The sequence below is a fragment of the Melanerpes formicivorus genome, unplaced genomic scaffold (assembly GCF_026170545.1).
Source record: "Melanerpes formicivorus ecotype bairdi unplaced genomic scaffold, bMelFor1.0.p_v2 SCAF_13, whole genome shotgun sequence".
In the NCBI taxonomy this organism is placed as follows: domain Eukaryota; kingdom Metazoa; phylum Chordata; class Aves; order Piciformes; family Picidae; genus Melanerpes; species Melanerpes formicivorus.
Window position 1 is genome coordinate 11,384,511 of NW_027142365.1, and position 25,957 is coordinate 11,410,467.

Below are 25,957 nucleotides of genomic sequence, written 5' to 3' on the forward strand. Positions count from 1 at the left end.
GGCAGCACATTCCAATGACGAATGACTCGCTCGGTGAAGAACTTTCTCCTCACCTCGAGTCTAAACCTCCCCTGGCACAGCTTGAGACTGTGTCCCCTTGTTCTGGTGCTGGTTGCCTGGGAGAAGAGACCAACCCCCACCTGGCTACAACCACCTTTCAAGTAGTTGTAGAGGGTAATGAGGTCACCCCTGAGCCTCCTCTTCTCCAGGCTAAACAATCCCAGCTCCCTCAGCCTCTCCTCATAGGGCTTGTGTTCAAGGCCTCTCCCCAGCCTTGTTGCCCTTCTCTGGACATGTTCAAGTGTCTCGATGTCCTTCTTAAACTGAGGGGCCCAGAACTGGACAGAGGTACTCAAGGTGCAGCCTAACCAAAGCAGAGTACAGGGCACAATGACTTCCCTAAAGGGTCTTCTTATCAAGGGTCCCAACATGTAAACTGAGAACAAACACAGCAAGAGGACCTTGTCTGTCATGCCTGTATTTAATCACTGAGCCCTCAGATGTCTGAAGCAGAAAAGGAGACAAGCCTTAGCTCAGGCATTTCTTACAATGATTGATTGCCAGCCCCCACTGAAGGCAAAGGAAGTTTCTGTATCTGGGATTTAACCAAGAGCTGGGCAGATGTGTGGGGGGGGTGTTTGGGTTTTTAGAAAAATAACCTCATATCTTTAGTGAAGATGTGATCAAAAATAAAATGTAGAGAAAGAAAAGTGATGGGAAACATCAGAATGGGCAAGGCACAATATTCATCTGCTGTCTAATTACATAATGAAGTTCAACAAGGACACGTGCAGAGTCCTGCACCTGGGGAGAACCAACACCAGGCACCAGGACAGGTTAGCGGTTGGCCTGCTGGAGAGTAGCTCCACAGAGAAGGACCCTGGAGTCCTGGTTGATAATGACTTACCCAGGGGACAGCAGCATGTCCTGGTGGGGTCAAGAAGGCCAATGGTATACTTGAATGCATTGAGAAGAGTGTGGCCAGCAGGTCCAGAGAAGTTCTGGAGCATCTGATTGGCCATTGGAATGGGCTGCCCAGGGAGGTGTGGAGTCACCATCACTGGAGGTGTTTAGGAAGAGACTGGATGGGGTGCTTGGTGCCATGGTTTAGTTGATTAGATGGTGTTGGATGATAGGTTGGACTTGATGATCTCAAAGGTCTTTTCCAACCTGGTTAATTCTATGCTATTTTCTATCTGGAATATTGTGTGCAGGTCTGGGCTCCCCAGTTCAAGAAGGACAGGGATGTACTGGGAGAGTTCAGTGGAGCCTATGAGGACAATGAAGGGACTGGAGCATCTGTCTGATGAGGAAAGGCTGAGAGACCTGGAGCTGGTTAGTCTGGAGAAGAGAAGGCTGGAATGGGACCTCATCAATGTCTGCAAATATCTGAAGGGTAGCTGTCAGGAGGATGGAGCCAGGCTCTTTTCAGTGATACCCAGTGACAGGACAAAGGGCAATGGATGTGAACTCAATCACAGGAAATTCCATCTCAGTTTGAGAAAAAACTTCCTCACTGTGAAGGTGACAGAGCCCTGGAGAAGGCTGCCCAGAGAGGTTGTGGAGTCTCCTTCTCTAGAGATCTTCAAAACCCACCTGGCTGCTTACCTGTGTGGCCTGCCCTAAGTGGTCCTGCTTTGCACCCAACAGACTGAATGATCTCTGGAGGTCCCTTCCAACCCCTAGCATTCTGTGACTCTGTGACAGTGGGATGACAAAACTCTTTCAGTCTGTTTGGTTTGGGTTGTTTGTTTTTTTTCCCCTAGGCTTTTGCTTTACTTCATGGTTGCAACAATGTTTTTGTTAGAGGTTCCCAAGAAGCAGCTTTATGCCTGTGCAGCATTTTCCAGCCAGGAGGGCCCTGGCCACACGCTCACCAGTTGTACTGTGACATGTAATACGAAATACTCCACAGAGGAATCATGTGTGCTTGCTGAAACTTTGAAGCAGCAAACAGTAATTGTAGCCACACACCTTTGATCTTGAGAAAATGGGCTGTAATTCAAGACTGAAAAAAATGGCTATAATTAGGAAGCAAAGAAGGGACACATTAGAAATGGACAAATCAAGGCTGATTCAGACACGTAATGGATCGAAATACTCAGTCTTGGGCTGAAAGGAGCAATTATAACCAAAGATCCATGAAGAATGACCCATGCTGAGAAAAATGAAAAAGCAATTTTCAGTTCTTTAATTTTTCTTCCCTATATGTCATTTGGAAACACCTGATAATATTCAGACAAATGGCAACTCCCCTCCATCCCACACACCCCCTCCTCCCACCCCCAAATGGAGAGGTTTTTGCCATCACAACAATTTCCTGCAAGAGCACAGGTTTATAGTAAGTGACCCACACCAAAAAAAGGGGCCTATCTGCTTTCCTGTTGTAACTCTCAGGATCATTTCCACTATGCAGAGCAACTTCCATACAAAGCTTGTCTTAACCTCCACCAACTGGTCTTTATCCCCTTAGATGGACACACGTCTGTATCCAGGAACAACAGCACACTGTGACCGTGCCAAAGGAAAATCCTACAGAAATTATTCATCTCCACATAACACAAAGTCCCCTACTTCATGTAAAAGAGGTGCAAACAAGCCAATGGCATCCTGGACTGCGTCAAAAGAAGTGTGGGACAACAGGTCGAGAGAGGTGATTCTGTCGCTCAGCTCTGCTCTGGTGAGACCTCAACTGGAGTATTGCATCCAGCTCTGCAGCCCTCAACACATGCACCTGATGGAGTGGGTCCAGAGGAGGGCCATAAAGATGATTAGGGGTCTGGAGCATCTCTCCTATGAAGACAGGCTGAGAAAGTTGGAGTTCTTTAACCTGGAGAAGAGAAGGCTGCAGGCAAACCTAATAGCAGCCTGCCAGTACCTGAAGGGAGTCTACAAGAAGGCTGCAGAGGGACTGTTGGCAAAGGCCTGCAGTGATAGGATATGGGGCAATGGTTTGAAAGTAGGGAAGAGCAGATTTAGGTTGGATATTAGGAACATGAGGGCCATGAGGGCAGTGAAACACTGGAACAGCTTGGCCAGGGATGTAGTTAAGGCCCCATCCCTGGAGACACTCAAGGTCAGGCTCAGCAAGACTCCTCATGAGCCGCATGATATAGTACAGGATGGCCCTGCTGACTGCAGGGGCATTGGACTAGGTGACCTTTAGAGTAGAATAGAATAAACCAGGTTGGAAGAGACCTTCAAGATCATTGTGTCCAACCCATCAACCAATCCAACACCACCTAAACAACTAAACCATGGCACCAAGCACCCCATCAAGTCTCCTCCTGAACACCTCCAATGACGGCGACTCCACCACCTCCCCATGCAGCACATTCCAATGGGCAATCACTCTCTCTGTGTAGAACTTCTTCCTAACATCCAACCTAAACCTCCCCTGGCACAGCCTGAGACTGTGTCCTCTTGTTCTGGTGCTGGCTGCCTGGGAGAAGAGACCAACCTCTGCCTGTCTACAACCTCCCTTCAGGTAGTTGTAGAGAGTAATAAGGTCACCCCTGAGTCTCCTCTTCTCCAGGCTTTGGAGGTACCTTCCAACTCAAACCATTCTGGGATTCCATGAAGATGGTGATGTTTTTGTCAGGTAGGGTCATTGAAAGCCAAGGACACTCTTTGAAAGCCAAAATGAGACTATTTGGTCCTGCTCCCATGGGACTCACTCCAGCTAGCCCTGGTTACTCAGAGAGGCACTGCAGAAAAATGCCTGGGAAGAATTCAGATTGTCCTGCTATTGCCAAACTATCCCAGCAGTGAGAATAACTCCAGCTTTTTTGCTCCTACCCATTCCTTACAACTGGACTATTTTTTTAAGACAAACTCTTCATAGAGTCATTAATACTGGAGAAGACTCTAAGATCAAGTCCAATCACTGACCTAACACTACCATGGCCATTAACCCACGTCCACAGGTTTCTTGAACACATTCAGGGATGGTGACTCTGCCACCTCCCTGGGCAGCCTGTTCCAGTGCCTGACCACTCTTGCAGGAAACATTTTTTTTTCCTAATATCCAACCTAAACCTCCCCTGGTGCAATTTGAAGCCACACACTCAAATGGAGTTCAGTAACTGAAGTACTGACAGCTTCAATGACATGGAATTGCCCACTGAACTTCAGATACCCTATCCTAAGTCACTCCTCAGCAGGCAACATCCCGAAAGGACCTCACATGATCAGCATCTCCCCAGGCTCTGAGCTTTCCTGCTGGCCCTGAGGCTACAGATCTTTTTTCACATCAAGAACAAACATCAGCTGCTTTGCAACACTGACAGCAGCTCCTCTCTCCTTCTTCCATGCACTGAGAGGTGCTATAAAGAGTGACAAAGTCATTAGCTGAGAGAGAAAAAAGATCAAGCTAATGGAGAGGAAAATGCTTCATTGCTGGCCAGCAGGACTCTTAGATGGCACTGGAAAACTGAGGAGGAGACAAGGACAGAACTAGCTGCTTGGTCTAAGCCTTTCTTTTCTGTGCCCAGCCTGCTTTGGCATAAACAGCACTAAGAAGCAGCAGTCTATGCCTGGATGCAGAACAGGATGAGTGCCTTATGAAGAGTCTCACAGTGTTGCCTGTGGGGGGTGACATCACATTCTCACTGAAGGAACCATACCTGTCCTCTGCCCCATACACATTACAGGACTCTTTGCCCTTTTAGACTGGGCTGTGGGACTGAGATAAAGGTACTGCAGCCCTGGTTAAGGGCAATCATCTAGATCAAAATATTCATCTGTTTCCCTAGCACACAGAACTTCTAAGTCCCCCTACTGAGCCCATGAAAAGCAAAATTAATAATTCTAGAATCATAGAATGGCTCAGGTTGGAAGGGACCTCAGAGATCATCTACTCCAACACCCCTGGCATTGGCAGGGACACCTCTCAACTAGACTTGGATGCCCTAGGCCTCATCCAACCTGGCCTTGAACACCTCCAGGAAGAAGGCAACCACAACCTCTTTGGGCAACCTATTCCAGAGTGTCATCACCCTCATACTGAAGAACTTCTTCCTAAGATCCAGTCTAACTCTACTCTCCCTCAGCTTCAAACCATTCCCCCTTGCCCTGTTGCTAAACACCCTTATGAAAAGTTCCTCTGCAGCCTTCCTGTAGGATCCCTTCAGGTATTGGAAGGCAGCTCTAAGGTTTCCCCCAAAGTCTTCTCTTCTCCAAGCTGAACACCTCCAGCCCACTCAGCCTATCCTCATAGCAGAGGTGTCCCAACCCTTGCATCATCTTTGTGGCTTCAATACTTTGAACACTGCTTGCTCCTCTTTTGGTGCAAACATTGCAACTCAGAATCACACTGCTGATACCTGAAGTGCCCAGTTGAGAAACCATCTCTGCTCCCCAGTGCAACAGGACCTGCTGAGACTGATACCTCTTTAGATGCAGAACTGTGCTTCTCAGAGAGGGCATTATGTAACAGCATAGTGGATATCTAAGTGAAAAAGTAAACCAAAGAAAACAGGACAAACCCCACAACACACAACCCCTCCCCCCACATCAGAATTCTGTGCAATGTCAAAAGAAGTAGCATGATCAGAACCTCTTCCATGTAGAGCAGGTCAGTGAAGGATCCAGAACCATCTTGCCACACAAAAATGAGGCATTAATTATAGCCCTTTTGCTCTGTCTGACACATATGCAAATTGTGCTGTCACTGTTCATTTAGGAACCTGGGAGGAAAATGTATACATATTTCATGAGTCCCAGGGCACTTTCTGTGACCACAGTTGGTACCTGCAAACATCTGGAATCATCTGATTTGCTGAGCTTCCCCCCTCAGACACCAGATCCAACAGGGCGATGGCACAGCACTGGCCAAATGCAGCAGTGCAGGGAGATTGTTCACAGATTCACAGATGGCATTGGGCTGAAAGGGACTCTCAAAGCTCGTCTTGTCCAACCCCTCTGCAGGCAGCAGGGACACCTCCAACTAGGTCAGGATGCTCAGGGCCATGTTGACTCTGAGTTTGAATGTCTCCAGGGATGGGGCCTCCACCACCTCTCTGGGCAGCCTCTTCCACTCTCATTGTAAAGAACTTCCTCTTAATGCCCAACTTAAATCTCCCCTGCTCCAGCTTCAAACCATTGCCCCTCATCCTATCACCACAAACCCTTCTAAACAGTCCCTTCCCAGCCTTCCTGTAGGTCTTCATATATTGAAATGTATCTATAAGGTCACCCTGGAACCTCCTCTTCTCCAGGCTGAACAGCCCCAATTCTTTCAGCCTGTCTTGGTAGCAGAGCTGCTCCAGCCCTCTGATCACCTGGTGGCCTCCTCTGGGCCTGTTACAGCAGGTTCAGCATTCTTCATTTCATCCAGGAGGTACTGCAACATCTCTTGGCCTTAGTGAGTTCTTATCCCTGTCTGGCCACCTCTGGCCATATCACTCTTCCCTGGAACCCTCACACTGGCTGCCCCTTCTCAATCACATCAGGTAGGAGCTAGCTGCTTTTACTGTCAGGACCTGCAGCAGTCCTGATACCTTTCCTTAGTCATCAACAGATCCACCCCTAACCAGGATGAACTCCAGTGCTGGCATCCATCACCAGCTGCCTGCAGACACGTTTTCCTTTCTGCTTTGAAGGAGCAGCCAAAACAAACAGAAACCCACACTGCTACCCTTTAATCCTCCTCTCATAACTTTCCTGTGTTGCAATGCTAACAAATGCTTGCAGCTGCTTGAGATCACAAATGATTTTTGTTATCCCCTTGGCTCTCCATTTCCCACTCCATTTATTGTCCTTGGCTTAAAGCTTTGATGCAAGCTCCCTGCCATGAAGGCTCACTTCTAGATTGGAAAGGAGTAACTGATACTCTATGTGTTGGGCTGGGCTCTTCATCTCTGAGCAAGTTCACAAATGGTGATTCTTCTAAATGATCTGCACAAAACCCCAGAAAGGACTCCTCAGGGGATCTCAGCTTGGTGTATGCTCAGGAGATGTAAGTGACTCACCAGATAATTGCAACTCCTTTGTAATTGGCAGCTGAGTAGGAACTACATTAGTTTGCTACTCTGTGCTTATCACACAGCAACAGCCTGTTTTCAGCTAGGTTCTCTCACAGTCTTACCCTTTTACAAGCTAGAGAGAATCCAACAGAGAGCTACAAGTATGGCTGGGGGACATGAACATCTCTCCTACAAGGAAAGACAGAGAGACTGGGTTGTTAAGTCTTCAGAGGACAAGGCTGAGGGGGGCTCTTACTAATGTCTATAAATATCTGAGGGGTGGGTGTCAAGATGACATAAGGTGCCAGGCTATTTTAGGTGGTGGTGCCCTGTGACAGGACAAAAGACAACAGATACAAGCTGGAACACAGGAGGCTCCACCTCAACATGAGGAGGACCTTTGCTGTGAGGGTGACAGAGCCCTGGAAGAGGCTGCCCAGAGGGGTTGTAGAGTCTCCTTCTGTGGATGCATTCCCGTGCAGCCTACCCTGGGTGATCCTGCTCTAGCAGAGGGGTTAGACTGGATGATCTCTAGAGGTCCCTTCCAACCCCCACCATTCTGTGATTTTGGGTAGATGTGCAAGCTTTCCCAGGCTAGGCAAGCCACTAGAGGCAATCCAGCAGCAATGGGCTGCCCCTACCCTGCTGGCAGCTTGCTCTACTGGCACTTTATTCCTTTCTTCCATATGGGGCTACAGTGTCCCCAGTCAGGTGAAATGGAAACACCATGGGTTTGTGCTTTGTCTATGCTTGTAAAAAGAGGACTAGCTGAATTGGAGCACTGCAATTTTCTGTGTCCTAGTTTAATTCAGACTACTGAGAGCTTCTAGTTATTTGGTTTAATGGTTATGTTCTCTCTGGAAAAAAAGGCAACACAAACAGAAGTGTGCCAGGAATTAAATTAGGTCACTTTTATAGAATCATTGAATGGTTTAGGTTGGAAGGGACCTCCAAAGATCATCTAGTCCAACCTCCTTGCAGTCAGCACGAACATCCTCCACTAGAACAGGTTGCTCAGAGACCTGTTGAGCTTGACCTTGAATATCTCTGAGGATGTGGCCTCAACTACCACCCTGAGCAACCTGATCCAGAGTTCTATCACCCTTGGTCTCTCAACTAGACTTGGTTGCCCAAGCCCTCATCCACCTCCAGGAAGGGGAAATCCACAACCTCTCTGGGTAGCCTATTGCAGAGTCTCACCACCCTCGTACTGCAGAACTTCTTCCTAAGATCCACTCTAAACCTACTCTCCCTCAGCTTCAAACTATTCCCCCTTGTCCTATCACCAGACACCTTTATGAAAAGTCCCTCTGCAGCCTTCCTGTAGGATCCCCTCAGGTGTTGAAAGACAGCAATAAGGTCCCCCACAGAGTCTTCTTTTCTCCAGGCTGAACAACCCCAGCTCCCTCAGCCTGTCCTCACAGCAGAGGTGCTCCATCCCTTGGATCAGCCTTGTGGCCATGCTCTGGACTTGCTCCAACACTTCACTATCCTTCTTAGAATCATAGAATCAATAAGGTTGGAAAAGATCTCAAAGATCATCAAGCTCTGGGGACACCAGAACTGGAGAGGTGGGGTCTCACCAGAGCAAAGGGGCAGAATTCCCTCTCTTGCCTTGCTGGCCACACTCCTCTTGATGCAGTCCAGCGCACCACTGCCTTCTGGGCTGCATGAGGGCACTGCTGGCTCATGGTGAGCTTCCCATCCATTAACACCCCCAAATCTCTTTCTTCAGAGCTATGCTCAACCCACTCTGCACTCAGCCTGTGTTTGTGCCTAGGGCTGGCTCGACTCAGATACAGGACCTAGCACTTTGACCTGTTGAACCTCGTGCAATCTGCACTGGCCCACTCCTCAAACCTCAAACCTGTCCATTTAATTTCACTCAGAAATCAACAAAATCATCATAGTGGTTTCTTTGTCTGTTATATCATATCTTAGCCTTACATAAAGACATTCCTACCAGAAGGTTCTCATAACAAGCCTTTCACCAAACAAAGGTTTTAAGTAGCAAATCCCATGAAGCTCTGTTAGCATTGATATCCTAATTCTGAAGGCACAACACTATCAGTATCATTTCACAGTAAGAATGCTGACCCCAAAGCAGATCATCAGTTCAGAGCACTGAAAAGACTAAGCAAGAGCATTTAACACTTCACATGCAACCACTCTAAAGGAAAAAAAACGGTCAAACAAATTACTTGCATCTCATTCACTGAATTTATACTCAACCTAGGAAAGTCAAATGGAAAACCACCACTCTAATTTTTTCCAAACTACTTACCTCAAGAACTAGCCACAGCTGGTCTCCATTTTTCACATCTTTCTTGTAGTACATGCCATAGAATTTGACTACATTGGGGTGATCAGAGAGAGCTTTCAAAATGTTGTACTCGGCTTCAATTTCTTCATCGATGTCCTGGTGCCACAAACGAGAAATACACAGCAGTTAATAAACAAATAAGTGCAGGCATTTAACAAAATACAACACACCAAAACACCACCACAGCATTTTCTGGCTATGCAAATGTAGCTTGAAATAATGAAAAAAAACCCCAAGAAACAACAAACCCAAACTATGAAACAGAAGCTGGATGTAACATCTGCCAGGCGACAGAGCTTGACTCTGCTTACTCGATACAAAACAGTCATCCGGCCTTTGACTTACTCTTTATTGACTTCAACTGATGAACGCATTGGGAATGACAAAGCAGCCCTCAGAAGAATGGGAAAGAAGCATTTGAAGGCAAAGCCAGTGCAAGCCACAAGAGGATGCTTGTGGACGCCTTGGGAAGTCACATTCCTTCTCTAGCCTCGAGGGTATCCCCAGCTCGAGGTGGTGCAGATGCAATTACCTCTCTACCCGTCTGTGCACAAACCAGTATGACTGCAGCCACTGCCTGCTCATTTGCCATCCTACTTCCTAGAATCAGCTGGGAATGTTTCATAGAATCAATAAGGTTGGAAAAGACCTCAAGGAACATCAAGTCCAACCTGTGCCACTCCGACCCCAGCCTGTAGCGCAGCATGGGGTTGTTGTGGCCAAAGTGCAGCACCCGGCACTTGGACTTGTTGAATGCCATCATGTTGGACTCTGCCCATCTGTCCAGCCAGTCAGGGTCCCTCTGCAGAGCCCTTCTACCCTCTAACCGATCAACACCTGCTCCCAACTTGGTGTCATCTGCCAATGTACTGATGACTGACTCAATTCCCTCATCTAGATCATCAATAAAGATATTGAACAGGATGGGGCCCAGAACTGATTCATGATCTCTCTTCCTTCTCCTACTGAGCTATAAGAATCACGGCTTTTTGTCAGTCTTTTGGTACAGGCCTCGAGTTTCCTACGTGGTGAGGAAGGTGCAGGAAACTGGAGGCCTGTAACAAAAGACTGGAGGTGAGGGATAAGGACAAGTTTTGCCAACACATGAACCAGGAGCTGTGCAAGCCCTTTCAGACCAAACATGGATGCTGATAACAGCAGGCACTGGAACTGCTCATTGAGGGACACTATCAACTGCTGTCTACAACTACTTGAAGAAAGGCTGTAGCCAAGTGGGGGGTTGGTCTCTTCTCCCAGGCAACCAGCATCAGAACAAGAGGACACAGTCTCAAGCTGCACCAGGGGAGGTTTAGGTTGGAGGTTAGGAAGAAGTTCTTCATAGAAAGAGAGAACGGCCATTGGATTGTGCTGCCCAGGGAGGTGGTGGAGTTACTATCACTGGAGGTGATTAGGAAGACACTGGATGGGGTGCTTGGTGCCATGGTTTAGTTGATTAGATAGTGCTGGGTGATAGGTTGGACTCAGTGATCTCAAAGGTATTTTCCAGCCTGGTCTGGTCTATTCTATTCTATTCTATTCTAGTCTATTCTATTCTATTCTAGTCTATTCTATTCTATTCTTTCTTCCCCAATCTAAAACATTTTAACTACAATTTGCTATTTACATCCACCCAAAAAGAAACAGACAGGAAAATCCAGCTCTGGAGAAAGGCTACCTATGAACTCCACCAGCCACAGAACCTGGCAATCGTTTCAGTCAGAAGAGCCCTGTGAGATCCTGGAGTTCAACCATTCTCTAACTCTGCCAAGACTGGTGCTAAACTGTGTGCCTCAGCATCACATCTCTGCCTCTTTGCAACACCTCCATGGATGGGGATTCAATCACTTCCCTGGGAAGCCTATTCCCGTGTTTAAGAGCCATTTCAAGGAAGAAGTTTCTTCTAATGTCCAACCCTGGAGCAACTGGAGGCCATTTCCTCTCTTCCTACCACTATACATATATATATGCATAGATTTCATATCAGTGAAAAGCACCTACTCAGTGCTGAAAACCTGTCTCACCACTACCCAACAGAAGTGACCACAGCAGAGAAAATGGATGCTCTGTACTCCCAGTGAATGACACTCCTCATTTTGTTCATCACTAAAGGTGCCCTTAAGAGGACTTTGATCACTTGTTTCCTACATCAATCTCTCCAATGCTAAATCCAACTCAAGTTCCACATATTAGCCTTTTGACTTGAGTCCAGCTTGCCTGGTCTCAAAGAACTCTGCCTGTCACCAGCATCTTCAGGAACTGGGCCATTACACTTTCATATCGAGATGACAAGAATGAGTCTTCTCACAGGGAAAGAATTTAGAGATTTTTTTGTTGGAGTAGCCAAAAAGCAGCTGAAATCTCTCTCTAAAAAGAGGAGGAACTTCAAGTTAATCTATCCAGGAGCAAAACATAGAATGCAGCAAATAAACAACAACAAAACAAACAAACAAACCAGAAACACAAAAAAAAGAGGTGCAAAGAAGGAAGGAAGAGACAACCAAGGCACTGAAGATGGGAAAGACTGGAAATCAAGAAGGGGTGAAGAGAGCAAATGCAAATAGGAATCCACCCAAACCAAAAGGACAGATCAAACAAAACAAAGCAAAACAAAATAAAACACAACCCACCACATTAAAAAAATAATCAGAGAGTCAAAAGCCAAAACCACTACAAACAAGACATATAATAGCCCTGGGCTGTCTTGGGGGAAATGGAAGAGAATTAACACACTGCCCCACTGTGATTTAATAGAGGTTTATGGCTCCTGAGAGGTACTCAGATTTTATGAGAATTTTACTATAATAAGGAAAAAAGCAAAGAGAATTAAATGAGTAGAATACTCATCCTGTGCATAGCAGAAAGAAAACTCTTCCTCTGCATTTTATGAAGGAAGAAGACTTGAAATGTTTGGTTGAATTGAACATACTTGCCTAGAAACAGCAGAGGGAACGTTTTCATGTGAATTCAGAGACAGGATAATTTGGCTAAGAGCCCTGAAGTACAGTGGTATTTAATTATAGCCCTGAGGGCAAGACTGAGAGCATTCTCAGTCCCATCTCCCTACAGGTTGATTTCAACACCTTCAGTTTGCTGTTCTGGTTTCAAAAAGCTGAGCTATTACTCAGCAGAAAGTATCTGAGAGCCCTAAAGGATTAAACATTAAATGCTATTTTGGTCCTGCATCACCCATGATAAGGCAGTTTCCCACCTTAATTTGGATCTACCAGCTAAACCAACTGCCATAACCCCACATTTTTTTCTCCTGCTCCTTTTTTTTCCCCCCACCCCTCAAGTGGCACAATTCTGAAGCCACCTCCAGAGGAAAAATCTGTGAAATTTAGAAAAGAAATGCAGAAAGTATCTTTCTTCATTGCAATGGCTCCCTCTGCAGCCATTAATAATACTTTCAGTTTAAGCAAGAAGAGCTAGTTTATTGCCTTCCCTCTGTTTCTAATAGAGGATTGCCATTTTAACAATAACATGGAGGTACAGCAGCTACTCCAGAGGTCCTGCGAATGGGAGGGGGAAAGGAGAATGGTGTTCTTAGAACAAATAGGAGAATATATTCAGGGAAGTGATTCAAGTCTTGGAGTGTGATGGTGACCACATAACTGACTTCCATTTTCCCCCCACAATAAGAAACCTATTTTTCTTCATCAATTTCTTAAGTTGCATCTTTATCCATTGTATTTCTTCACAGAATCACAAAATGGTTTGTGTTGGAAGGGACCTCCTAGGGTCATCTAGTCCAAGCCCCCTGCAGAGAGCAGGGACATCCCCCACTAGATCAGGTTGTTGAGCATGACCTTGAGTATCTCCAGGGATGGGGCCTCAACTACCCAGCTGCTCCAGTGTTCCATCACCCACATGGTGAAGGACATGTTCCTAACATACAATCTGAATGGCCTCTCATTTCAAACCATTGCTCCTTGTCCTACCCCTACATGCCTTTGTAAACAGTTCCTCTGCAGCCCCCTTGTAGCCCCTTCAGGTATGGGAAGGCTGCTATTAGGTCTTCCCAGAGCCTTCTCTTCTCCAGGCTGAACAACCCCAACTCCCCCAGCCTGTTCCCTGATCATCTTCATGGCCCTCTTCTGGACACGCTCCATCAGGTCCGTGTCCTTCCTGTGCTGAGAGCTCCAGAGCCTGACACCTCTTTCATTATATCCTACTTCCTTATCTCTAATGAATCTCTTTCTCTTTCCTCTAGCATCAGCTAGGGAACAACAGTAAAAACAGAAGTTAGGACTCCTGGTACTGAACAGGAAGATAATCAGCAATGCTTCAGAAATTAAGAGACAAGCAAAGGAGAACCAAAAGCAACCAAGTTTAGGCATATTTATGACTTCTGCCATATGTAACCATTTCCAAGCTCACACTATGAAAAATGCATTGGTATCTAGCTGGATGCTCAGCAGGTTGAGGCAGCTAATTTCACCATCACTTCTAAAGCAAATGATCTACCAAGACTAAAAGAAATGCGCTCACAATTAAACAAGCACAAACAAAGTAATCTAAGTAGCTTACATGAACAGGATCCAGAATTTTGACTGCTGCTTTGCTGCCATTTTTCTTATTTAACACTTTGAAAACTTTTCCATATGTTCCTTTGCCAATAGTCTCAATGATTTCCCATGTGTCTGAGGGATCAGGGAAGCTGTCAAATATTATTGTTTTCCCAGTCAATGGAAGCATCTCAAACGATGGCTCCTAAGAAAAAAAAGAGATGACAACATTCACTGAACAAATTCACAGATTGCATTGGGTTGGAAAGGACTCTCAAAGGTAATTTTGTCCAACCCCCCCTGCAGTCAGCACAGATCCCTCCACCTACATCAGGCTGTGCAGGGCCACCTCAAGTCTGATCTTGAATGTCTCCAGGGATGGGGCTTCCACCACACCCCTGGGCAGCCTGTTCCAGTGTTTTGTCACTCTTACTGTAAAGAACTTCTTCAACAGCAATTGATTTCCTACAAATGAAAATACTGGAGGTGTTTTGGCATGTAGTGTGCCCACACTGAAAGCATAATGAACTTGAAATGCTGCACTGTATCAAATGATGGGAAATATACTCTGCATTGGTTAGGCCACACCTTGAGTTCTGGGCCCCTCAGTTTAGGAAAGACACCGAGACACTTGAACGTGTCCAGAGAAGGGCAACAAGGCTGGGGAGAGGCCTTGGGCACAAGCCCTATGAGGAGAGGCTGAGGGAGCTGGGATTGTTTAGCCTAGAGAAGAGGAGGCTCAGGAGAGACCTCATTGCTCTCTACAACTACCTGAAGGGAGGTTGTAGCCAGGAAGGGTTTGGTCTCTTCTCTCTAGCAACCAGCACCAGAACAAGAGGACACAGTCTCAAGCTGCACCTGGGGAAGTTTAGGCTCAAGGTGAGGAGAAAGTTCTTCACAGAGAGAGTTGTTAGCCATTGGAATGTGTTGCCCAGGGAGGTGGTGGAGTCACCATCCCTGGAGGTGTTCAAGAGGGGATTGGTCGTGGCACTTGGTGCCATGGTTTAGTCATGAGGTCTGTGGTGATAGGTTGGACTCGATGATCTTTGAGGTCTCTTCCAACCTTGGTGATACTGTGATATAGATCAAATTTTATATATATATATATATATATATATATATATATATATATATATATAAATCAAATATATACCAAATAATAACTTGAAGTAATTTCAGGTTTGAGTGAAGTCAGAAGCTATCCCATGCACTTCCATGAAATAGTGGCACTCTGGGATTTTTTGAGGGCAGGGGAATGGAAATGGGTTCATGAAATCCAAAAGAATTTGGCTCCACTGCTAAGAATCAGGCAAGGGAGGAGGAAAAAAAACCCACCAAATATGATAATGTTGCATAGTAACATTGCAGTCACACAGACTTCTACAGCAAATGATCAGCTTTATAACCCTACTCTCACCATTTGATTTATACAGGTATTTTAATATTGCTCTCTCCAGGTGGCAGATCTTCCCACAATATTATGGTCTTTTCACCCTATTATGGTCTTCTGACAGTTGAGCCTTCACAGTCACGGAAAACAAGTTTACTGCTGTTCATCCATTAACAGCTGCTTTGCATACTGTAAAGGAAACACCATTCACAACAACAGAATTGCATCCATCACTGACCAGGTTACACCTATCGAGGCACAGCGAGGGATGCAATTCATTTCCACCTGCCCTGCCAGTGACTAACTAGCAGCTACCATGGTAAAAAACAAAGCACACACATCACCACCCAACAACCTCCCTCCCAACAACCAACAACAAAACAGAAGCCTCATTTTTTCAGAATGGCCAAAAACTCAGTAGAAATGTGGTTTTAAATCTCATCTTCTTAATTGTTAAGCTGAGACTGAAAAGAGAAGGGGGAGGGAAGAAGACAGATTCAAGCCCTCACTAACTAAGCAAGCAATAAATGAACCAGCTCCTGGGTGCTTAAGTCCTTCACCATATGTAGAAAATGAGCCAGGTAGTGGTGGTTTGAGGATAGGTACCTTTAGGAAGACCACAAAGACAAAGCCTGAAGTCGTTTGTGGCTCTAAACCAGGTTTAGAGAATCATTTTTGCAGCCCCATCTTTTAAAATGTTTATATAATATCTTGTAAACAGTCTATATAATATCATTATTCTTGGCTTTTCCTTATAATCAACAGCACAAACCTGCACACATAGAGCATTTTATATGATGCTACTTGAGTGACAGAAATACCATGATCACAGAATCACAGAATCACAGAATGGTAGGGGTTGGAAGGGGCCCTGAAAGACCTTTGAGTCCACCCCCCCCTGCCAAAGCAGGATCATCTAGGGCAGGTCACACAGGGAAGTATTCAGGAGGGTTTTGAAAGCCTCCAAAGAAGGAGACTCCACAACCTCTCTGGGCAGCCTGCTCCAGGGCTCTGTCACCCTCACAGTGAAAAAGTTTTCCCGTATGTTCACATGGAACCTGCTCTGCTCCAGCTTGCACCCATTACTCCTTGCAACTGAGAAGTCTGGCTGCCTCCTCCCAACACTGCCCTTCACATCTTTACAAACATGAGTGATACCACACTACTTTTGTTTGAAAACAGAGGCTTCAACTGCAGCTTCACCCATGGTTTCCAGCATCCACACTTGATCTGCTCACTCATATAACCAGTCTAGCCTTCTCCACACACAGCATGTAAATCCACTATACATACAGTGTGGATGCCAACTGCAAGCTCTCCCAACACAGTTCTATCAGCTCTTTCAATGATCTGGTATCACAGAATCACATAATTGTCAGGGTTGGAAGGGACCCCAAGGATCACCTAGTTCCAAACCCCCTGCCATGGGCAGCAACACCCTCCACTAGATCAGGTTGCATACTGGCACATCATTTGTATTCAGGCTCATTTTCTACTGGATATTGCAAGCTTGCCTGGGGGGCACAGGGCTCAGGGTTCTTCCCATCAGTCAGCTCTTGGCTGATTAGCTCAGTGATGAGTGAGAAGACAGGGTTTTCTTCTCTCTCACTCCCTCCTCCTTTTTTTAAGTACATTGCCAACTTCTGTACCCACTCATGCAGCAAAGTGGTAAAATGCCCTCCTAACACTGGGAAAGTTGCAGCAGCCTGTTGTGTGCTGAGGACTGAACCCCATACTGGTCCTGTGCTGGTTTTAAAGGCTGTGAACATAAAATTACCCAAGTCTCCCTTAACACAAATCCATGTTAAGGTCAAAGCAAATTCAGAGGATCAAAATCCAGAAACATGTAGCTGCAGTATGCAAATTCTCCCTCAATTTTCCATTCCAGATTCACTTCTTTCACTGGTGTGTGCTTACACAAGTAAGAAAGTCACAAGAGCTGGGATTCACCTAACTTGATACACATGCAACATACCTAATGGAATCTAAGATGGATATAATAATCCCATTTTAGTCAGTCAAAGCAATCAAAAATTGATTTACCTGACCTGGTTAGCATCTACCTTAGCATAAGAAGACTTGCTTTCCAGACTAGCCAAGTTTCCATTGACTACAAGAGGAACCCAGTTAAACAGCTTCAGATGTAGGCATGTTAGGTGAAATGAATCTTGTCCTACTTAACTGCTGGGAAAAAAAGAGTGAGAACTTGACAGCTGACAAAATTAGTATCAGCTCCATGCTATAGTCAGGGAAACTGCAAACCAGCCACATCTCATCACCTATAAGTCAGCAGGCAATTTGGATGTCCTTTTAGGATGCATTGAAAAGGCAAGAGCCACGCAATGACAGTGCCAAGCAAACTTTGAACCCAACAACTGAACCCTAAATTAATGTCAATGAAGAAATAAAGTTACTTTAAAGTGTCTGGAGGCAAGGAGTGGTGATAAATTCAGCTTCATCTCAGACAATGTATTTCCCAGGCACAAATCAAAGTATGTATAGCTCTAGGGCTGCTCTGGGAAAAAAGTCCTGATGGCACTTTTTAGAGCGCTTCACTCCCTGAAGGGTTGGGAAACTTCTGTTTCTAAACACACTTCTCTTTGCTGACTGTTATCCAACAACAACTTTCCAGCAAGGCACCTTTCAGAGAAACTTGATGCTTCTGGACTCCTTGACCTCTGCAGAACTTCTACACACCATAGAGAAACAGTACTGTCTGGTATCAGTACCTGATCTCTTTCTATTGATAAATGCATATTGGGTGTCCACACTGACATTTCATCTGCTGATTATTATTCAGCTGATCTTGGCATTTCAAGTGGCCAGCCCTGCTCATGGGAGGCTCCAGCTCCTCGCTTTCTGAATGTTCTCAGAGGGTGTGCTAGAAGAGATCTACATCAGGGTTAGGTTGCACTGCGGTTTTCTTCCATCCTCCACCATGCCCGACAACAGCAAAAGTCCTAGTGCACACCGAGGTTGATAGTTCTCAGCAACTCCATGGGAGGAGGGCTTTTTAAGCAACAGATTAAAGAATCAGCAAGGGGCTGCAAGTATTCAATCTAACCTCATGCACAGGGGCCTCCCACTGGATGAGAATCCTTCAGATTTTAAACATGACACCAGTATGGGAGACCTGATTTTTTTGAAGCCAATCTTTACTTATAGAAAGAGAGTATGAAAAGGCCATGGAAGCAAAATGCTACATTTAATTATTGATGACAGTTATAAAAGCTCTGGTATTTTGAAAACAAATGAGAGCTGAAGATTTTTATGACACTTGTCATCCAACAGAAAGCATTTATGCAGGGACATTACAGCCATGAAAACAAGATTAATAATGGAAGGGGGAATGGTTCATTATCAAATTGTATTTGGATCTCGCACCATCTGAAGTAATAAACTGACATTAGCAATCCATGAACAGAATCATACACAGCTCATTTCGTGGCTCCCAGAAGAGAGGCACTGAAAGTGATGAGAATAATTTTTCAATGACTACATGCTAGATCAATATATTAGCAAAGAGCTTGGCTTTCAAAGATAAAGCATCACTTAATTTTCCTATTTTAACACAGCAAAACTTTGCAAAGCCATAAAAATCAATGTGGTGTCATCTCACTCCAGGTTTCTCAGAGCTTGTAGCAGCAATGAAGTGTCAACTCAAAATTAATTTAGCAGCTGTTATCAGTGAGCTTTGGCAGGGCCTGAAATTAAGCAACACAGTCCTTTGATAGCAAGGTAAGGAAGGCATTGCAGACAACAAGCAAATTTGCCAACACTTAGTGGGAAGAAGTTAGGCTGTGCACTGGGACACTGTGGGCATGGTACGATTTCACATGGCCACACCACAGACCTGCATGGCATGGGTGGGCAGTGCTTGCCCTGCTTTACCAGTGTCTGCTGCCAGCCTCAGCCCCCTGGCTGGTTTCACAGAATCCCAGACCTCTGAGATCATCCAGTCCAGGACCTCCATAGGTCATTCAGTCCAACCCCGCTGCTGACGCAGGTCTACCCACAGCACCCAGAAGGTGTCCAGGTGGGCTTTGAAAGTCTCCCGAGGAGACTCCACAAGCTCGCTGTTTCTCCACACGCACGAAGCAGTCCAGGAATCTTTCCCGAGAACTCTGCCCGCTCTCCTTAGCCAGACACTCACTCACAGGAGGAGACAAAAGAAAAAGCAAGGAGCAGCAGGATCCACCCAGGGCCCGAATGCCAGAGCCCCGGGGCCGCGGCCAAGGGCAGCGCCAGCCCGCAGCCTGCAGGGGGTCCCCGGGCCGGAGCAGCCCCGCTGGCGGGCAGCGCACCCCGGCCACCCCGCCCGTTCCGAGGCGGCGGTGGGAGCCAGCACCCGGCCAGCCCTGCCACGACGCCCTCCGGCAGCCGGGACGCCGTGTCGGGAGGGTCGGGTACCCCCAAAGCCCAGCGGCTCCCTGGGAAGCGGTCAGAGCCGCCGGCCAGTCACCAGACCCAGGACCCCCGCTCCTGTCCTGCACGCCACTCCCGGGCCGGGGATTACCCGCAGCGAAACCTCTGGTCCCTGCAGAGCCAGCCCTGCTGAGTGGGCTGGGGCCGCGCCACCTCCAGCGGCCGTGTCTCGGATTCGCCTTCCTCCTCCACCTCCGGACGGCCCCGGCCGCAGTCCCGCCTCGGGGTCAGCAGCGGATGAGCGGTTTTGCCCCGCTAATCCCCCGCGAGCGCCGGCAAAGCCGGGAGAGCTCGGCCCGCCCCGGGCAGGGCGCCCCGGGAGATGCTGGGGCAGCCCGGGCTTCCCTCCCAGCCTCAGACTGCAACCTATCCAGGCCACAACCAGCATGGGATCCCGGGTTGGGAAGCGGGGTCACAGGCGCCAGGCTCGGACCCCGCAAGGCGGGACTAGCCGTACCTGCTGGGCACAGAACATCCAGCGAGGCTGCCGGCTCCGCACGGGAGAGCTGCGAGTCCCGACCCTGGGGCTACCCGCGGCCACACTGGCAGCATAAGGCTAATGATCTTAACTGGTCCGCTAAAAATAATTGAGAGATCTGGTAGCTGCACAGAGCTCACGTTATCACCTGCTCCAGAGAAAGGACGACACAGCAGCAGCACGACATTCTAACACACGGGAGCAGAGGGAAGGTGCAAGACAGAGTACTCAAAAGTTGGGAAATGGATTAATTTTATCAGTACAGCTCCTACGTGATCTATATGAGCCAGGCTTTAATTCTGCTGCTTTTGTTTGCTTTGGAGGAGCCCTGCCACTGCAGAGAAGCAGCCAAACTTCATCGGTTTCACTGGAGACTTCTTCTGTCACCTTGAGTTTGTCTCTTTCCATTTCTCTAGTAACATTTGATCTGGTTTTTGTTTTCAGACAGATCTGGCAGCAGGGGAGTTGTGCCAGAGCTATGTACGTTCTGTGTTGCTCATGAAAACGGAGTAGAGACCAGGGAGTTGATGGATGGCCCCTCCATGTGAATATATGCACAATGGGAAACGCTGCTTCTCCTGTCCCAGATGTCAAAGACATCGCTTGAACAAGATTCCTCAGTGGGGAAATCATCAATAGAAACTTCTGTATTCTTAAACCCTAAAGCTCATGAGCCTGGTGTTTATTTATAAGGAGAAGAGGCCTGCTGAATTCCCTTCCTCAAAGCACTTCTCTGCTTTATAAAAGCTGAACATTTTTAGACTGTGTGAAGCATGATGCACATGGGGATTTATGAGGGGAAGTTCAAGGTGCTATATAGTCTTTAACTTTTACGTACTGGCTGCTGTCCCTTCATAACAATTTCTCCCCTGCTTGAGACACTGATAAACATGCAAAATGAGCTTCCTGCTCAGAACAGGAGCCCAGCTGTAAAACCATCCATACTTCTGGGGCTTGAATTGCTACATAAGCAACATTGTGCAAAGCTTCCCCCTCCCTGGGCAAAGCTCTCACAGATTTTAGTTGTGTTCTGAGTGCCAAGTAGCCACTGCCTTTAGGCTGTGTCTGGCTGGACGGTAGGTCACATGCAGAAGCATGACAGTCTAATCCTCAGATCATACAGAAGTTTGACTAAAGTGCACCACCAAAACCAAAAAAGGCAAGCCAGAATTCTCTCACTGGAAACCTAGGTACAAAATGAGATGCTGAACACTCATACCTCTCCTCCCAGGCAGAGCTGATGTGCATCTGAGGCCTGGAGCAAGGAGCTGGAAGTGCTTAGGCACAGTCTAAGGAGCCAGAAAATGCCTTAGAATCTTCAGCGGTTGTTCATACGTCCCACTCCTTGCTGTCTTAAAACAAAACCACTGCTGCTAACCTTGTCTGCTTGATAGCTGGTGCTAAAGTCACTGTCCCCTAGCTCAGGAGATTTTGAATTTCCCTAAGCATTCCCTTTTCTGTCCAAGGGGCCTCAAAGGCAGAAATGTGTGCTGTGGGCTCAGCTGACAGAGTCCCCTTGGAGTGAAGTGTTGTACATACTCTGGTCTTCTGCATTCATTAGTTCTTCAGGGGCACTGAGCTGTGAAACTGACCAAACCTGGTCTGGTTCATTTAGATGATCCTGAATGGACCTAGTATGAGGTTGAGTTGTTCTTAATGCCATGAGACAGCACCAGTGCTAAGCTATCTTTAACAGATTCTGATTAGATCTGTGTCAGACTCTCTCCTTGCCTTTCAGCACAGTAATTAACTTCATTAGGAATATTGTGGGTGTAAGTCTGAAAGCTGTTTTTAAATTGTTGTGTGGAATGTGAAAGCAGGATGACCAGACCTCCTTTCAGAGCATCTTCAGCATTAGATCACACCAGACAATTGCCTTACTTTTCCTTGCACTATAATGGACCAGAGTGTACCAAAGTGCAGTGGACCACTTTTTCCTTTAGAACTGAGAGACTCAGACTTTTACATTCCTAGAAGCTTCTGATGACAAAAGTTAAAATAACCAACTATGCTTTTATGATTAAGGCACCAAATTAAGCCTGTAATTTGTTTAACAAAACATTTCCTGTATTGTGAAAGATCTTTCCTACACCCAATGAAGTCAGGATCCTGCTGTGCTGGACATTGTTGACCTCACAACAAAAGGCCTTCTTGCTGCTAGATTCTGAACCCTGGGCAGAGCTCAGCCATGTTGTGGGACCTAAGGCATCTCTTCCCTGTTTTTCTCTATTTTCTTTAGAATCAAGCTTTTAATACTGTTCTACTATTAGTACCCATGAGGAGGTGTTTGGGTGGCTAATTATGTACATATGCAAATAACAAGTGACATGCAAAAAGATCAGCAGCTATATCAAAGGAAACTTAAGAAAACAAGCAAGCACCTTTTAACTAGTAGAAGAGAGACCACCACAGGAAGAATTAAAGAACTTACCTCTCTGGGGAACTGCTTTTTGACCTCTCTAGCGCTTAGCTGAGCTCAGCCTGTAGCAAATATGAGGAACTCCTCCCCTTTTGGTGTTTATTACAGAGAAACAATACTTCCTGCGACACCTGAGCAAATATCCTCCAGGAAAACCACCACAGAGTTTGCCTGCAGCTAGCTTGTTACTCCTTTGGTCAAAAATACCCTCCACCATAATGAGTGTCCAGGCAGGAGTTATTCACTGAATCCATAGATTTCTCTGAAGCAGCTCTGAGCTCTGCCAGATATTTTCTTTAGTTGATCAAAACAGCTCCGTAACCCCTTTTGAAGGACTTAGATGTGTGATCCTTGTAATCACATTTAAGGGGCTGGTTAGCTCAGGAGATTGTTAATAGGATACAAAACCTTTCACATCCAGCCCAGATCGGTGCAGATCAAAAGTTGTGACTATTCAACAGCATCTTGTGACCTAACTCAGTTCCCAAAGGAAAAAGGCTTGTGCTTCTTTAAATGTATAGAATGTGGTTGTCAGGCTTTTTCGACTGCACGTGCAATACAGCACATTTGGCAATCAGCAAAATAATTCAAAAGCTCAGTGCTAATTAATGAGTCCAATTAAAACTGCAATCAAAAGAACGTTGAAAATTCCCACTCCAGAACTCTCTCCGTGGTCTCAAGAAGCCCGTAAGCGCAGGTGAGAGTTGTGGTAATCAAAAAGCAGGATATGCTGGAAAGTAGAAGTGAGGTAGGGAACTGATGGTTCTTCAGTAAAATTTCCCTCTGTCAGCCCCTGGCTTTAGACCCAGGAGCCTCACATCTAACAGAGAAGTACTGCCCTTGAATGGTGATAGCCTAACTCACACTTAACTGCTTTACACCCAGCAGGGGAAAAACAAAAAACCCACAAGCAAACATAACAGGTTGGACTTGATGATCTCTGAGGTCATTTCCACCCTGGCTGATTCTGTGATTCTATATGCAAGGCATTATGTTGGCATTTCATGGCTGCCTCTGCACAGGCTTCGGAGATACCATAGCTTTAGGGTTTTGCAGGTATTGTTTTCCATCCAAGAAAGTCATAAGACCCAATTTGAATTCATGTTTCAAACTCAGTTTTAAAAAACTAATGAAGTTATTTATTTATTTAAGAAATAAAATATCAGGAAAATAAACACTGGGAAACACTAGTGCCAAATGCAGAAACCAAAGTGTAGTGGGGGAGCCCAAAACTTCTTTGTAATCTGAGGGAGAGTAGGTTTAGACTGGATTTCAGGAAGAAGTTCTTCAGTACAAGGTGGGGTGTGACTCTGGAATTAGGTTGCCCAGAGAAGATGTGGATGCCCCCTCCTGGATTTGTTTAAGGCCAGGCTGGATGAGGAAACCAAGTCTAGCTGAGAGGTGTCACTGCACATGGCAGGGGGTTTGGAGTAGCTGATCTTTGAGGTCTATTCCAATCCAAACCATTCTATGATTCTATGCAAATTTGGCATATAGAACCTTCCATGTTTGTTCTAAAAATCACAGGAGAGAAGGTCAGGTGCCAAGTGTTAACTACAGGGAAGATCTGTGCTACGAGATGGCTTCTAGTGTCAGCAGACTGCACTTATCTCTTCCTTGGAACACACTGACCGCCCAAATAACCTTAAAGGATTTTGCTTACGTGCAGTGCTGTGAACTAGAAAGAAGGCTGCAGGACATCTGAGGACTGTTGCTTTCTGTGTCCCTGGGTGTGACATTATTATTATTATTATTATTATTATTATTATTATTATTATTATCAATGACCAGTCTTGAAAAGATGCAAATTTGGGGTTGCAGTGCCATGTCCCAGGGTGCACAACACTTACGGAGTCATCCCACAGAGCCATGAAACTGGCTTCAAAATTGTGCAGCTAAAGAACTCAACTGAGCAATAAACACTTCCTATTTTTCATGTAAAATCCTTTTAACTCAGTTATATAGAAAGTCTTGATTGTATCCTGGAGTAGCAGCTGCCTAGGTTAGGCACAATCCAAGTGAATAAAAAGATAAGACAATATAAACACATCATTGTTATATAAATATAGCAAAGTAGATAATAGACATAGATTATATAATATAAATTCATTCTGTGATATAAACAAAATAGAAACTGCATACAGCTGTGTTTCTCCATAGCTCCTGAAGATTCAGGTAATAAGCAGTTTGGCATTAAGCAAAATACTCATTACACAAATGTCACCATTAACATTAATAAACAAAAGTGCCCAGAGGAGAGCCACAAAGATGACTGGGGGGCTGGAACACCTCTCTTATGAGGACAGGCTGAGGGAGCTGGGGTTATTCAGACTGGAGAAGAGAAGGCTCCAGGGAGATCTAATTGCAGCCTTCCGGTAGCTGAAGGGAGCCTACAAGAAGAGGGACTCTTTGCAAAGGCCTGCAGTGATACAATGAGGGGCAATGGTTTGAAACTAGAGAAGAGGAGATTTCGTTTGGATGTTAGGAACAACTTCTGCACCATGAGGGTGGTGGAACACTGGAACAGGCTGCCCAGGGTGGTAGCTGGGGCCCCATTCCTGGAAGTATTCACAGTCGGGCTTGATGTGGCTCTGAGCAACCTGCTCTAGAGGAGATCATCTGTCCTGACCGCAGGGGCATTGGACTAGATGACCTTTGGAGGTCCTTTCCAGCCCTTAACATTCTGGAGGCAATGCAAGCTGGAGCAGAGGAGGTTCCACATGAAGATAATGATAAACTTTTTCACAGTGAGGGTGACTGAATCCTGGAGGAGGCTGCTCAGAGAAATGTTGGAGTCTCCCTCTCAGGAGACATTCAAAACCCAGCTGGGTGCTTTCCTGTGTGACCTACTCTAGGTGATCCTACTCTGGCTGGGGGTGTTGGACTCGATGATCTTTCAAGGTCCTTTCCAACCCCATACATTCTGTGATTCTGTATGAGGGAAAAGGAGAGGGAATCAGAGGACAAATATCTCTGTACAGCAAGTTGCAGTTGGGATCTGCCTGACCAGTAGGGCTCCAAATCACTTGCTTGATTTCCATCTCCCTAACATAATTTGTTTTTTTTTCAATCAGCCTTGGCTAGTGCAGAAGCTTCTCCATGTTCACACTTCCCACAAACACTGATCCCAGTTCTTCAAAGTTAAATTCCAGCCAACAAAACAGCATGGCTTGCATAAAACCAACTTCTCTCAAGACTGAATCAGTTCTAGTAGCCTTGACAAAAGTCACAGTGCACCAGCTCCTTAATCTGTGGATTAACTGGATGGTAAGGTTACCATTTGAAAAAAAACCACCATAAATTAATCTTCTAATCCTCATACTATGTAAGAACACTGTAAAATTTAATCTAAATATGCAGGAACAACATTGAGAAGCATGATAGGCTATGAAATGTCAGGAGTTTTATTTTGCTCTCCTTTCTCTTTTAATATCTTATTTCTTTAGTGCAAA

General features: G+C 45.9%; 1 protein-coding gene across 9 annotated transcripts in view; it reads right to left on the reverse strand.

Annotated features, from left to right (window-relative positions):
• The window catches only part of MYO3A (myosin IIIA), a 116,543-nt gene that overhangs the window by 79,699 nt on the left and 10,887 nt on the right, over positions 1-25,957 (reverse strand). For 4 of the 9 annotated variants that reach the window (XM_068146106.1, XM_068146104.1, XM_068146105.1 and 1 more), the window contains exons 1-3: positions 20,066-20,130; positions 13,816-13,998; positions 9,250-9,384 (exon numbers count right to left, since the gene is read on the reverse strand). In XM_068146106.1, the coding sequence (XP_068002207.1) occupies positions 9,250-9,384; positions 13,816-13,998; positions 20,066-20,083 (336 nt within the window). In that variant the 5' untranslated portion in view covers positions 20,084-20,130. Of the gene's footprint in view, positions 1-5,324; positions 5,491-9,249; positions 9,385-13,815; positions 13,999-14,122; positions 14,163-19,699; positions 19,807-20,065; positions 20,131-25,957 lie in introns of those variants that run through there. The other 5 variants (XM_068146102.1, XM_068146100.1, XM_068146101.1 and 2 more) reach the window with 4 other exon arrangements.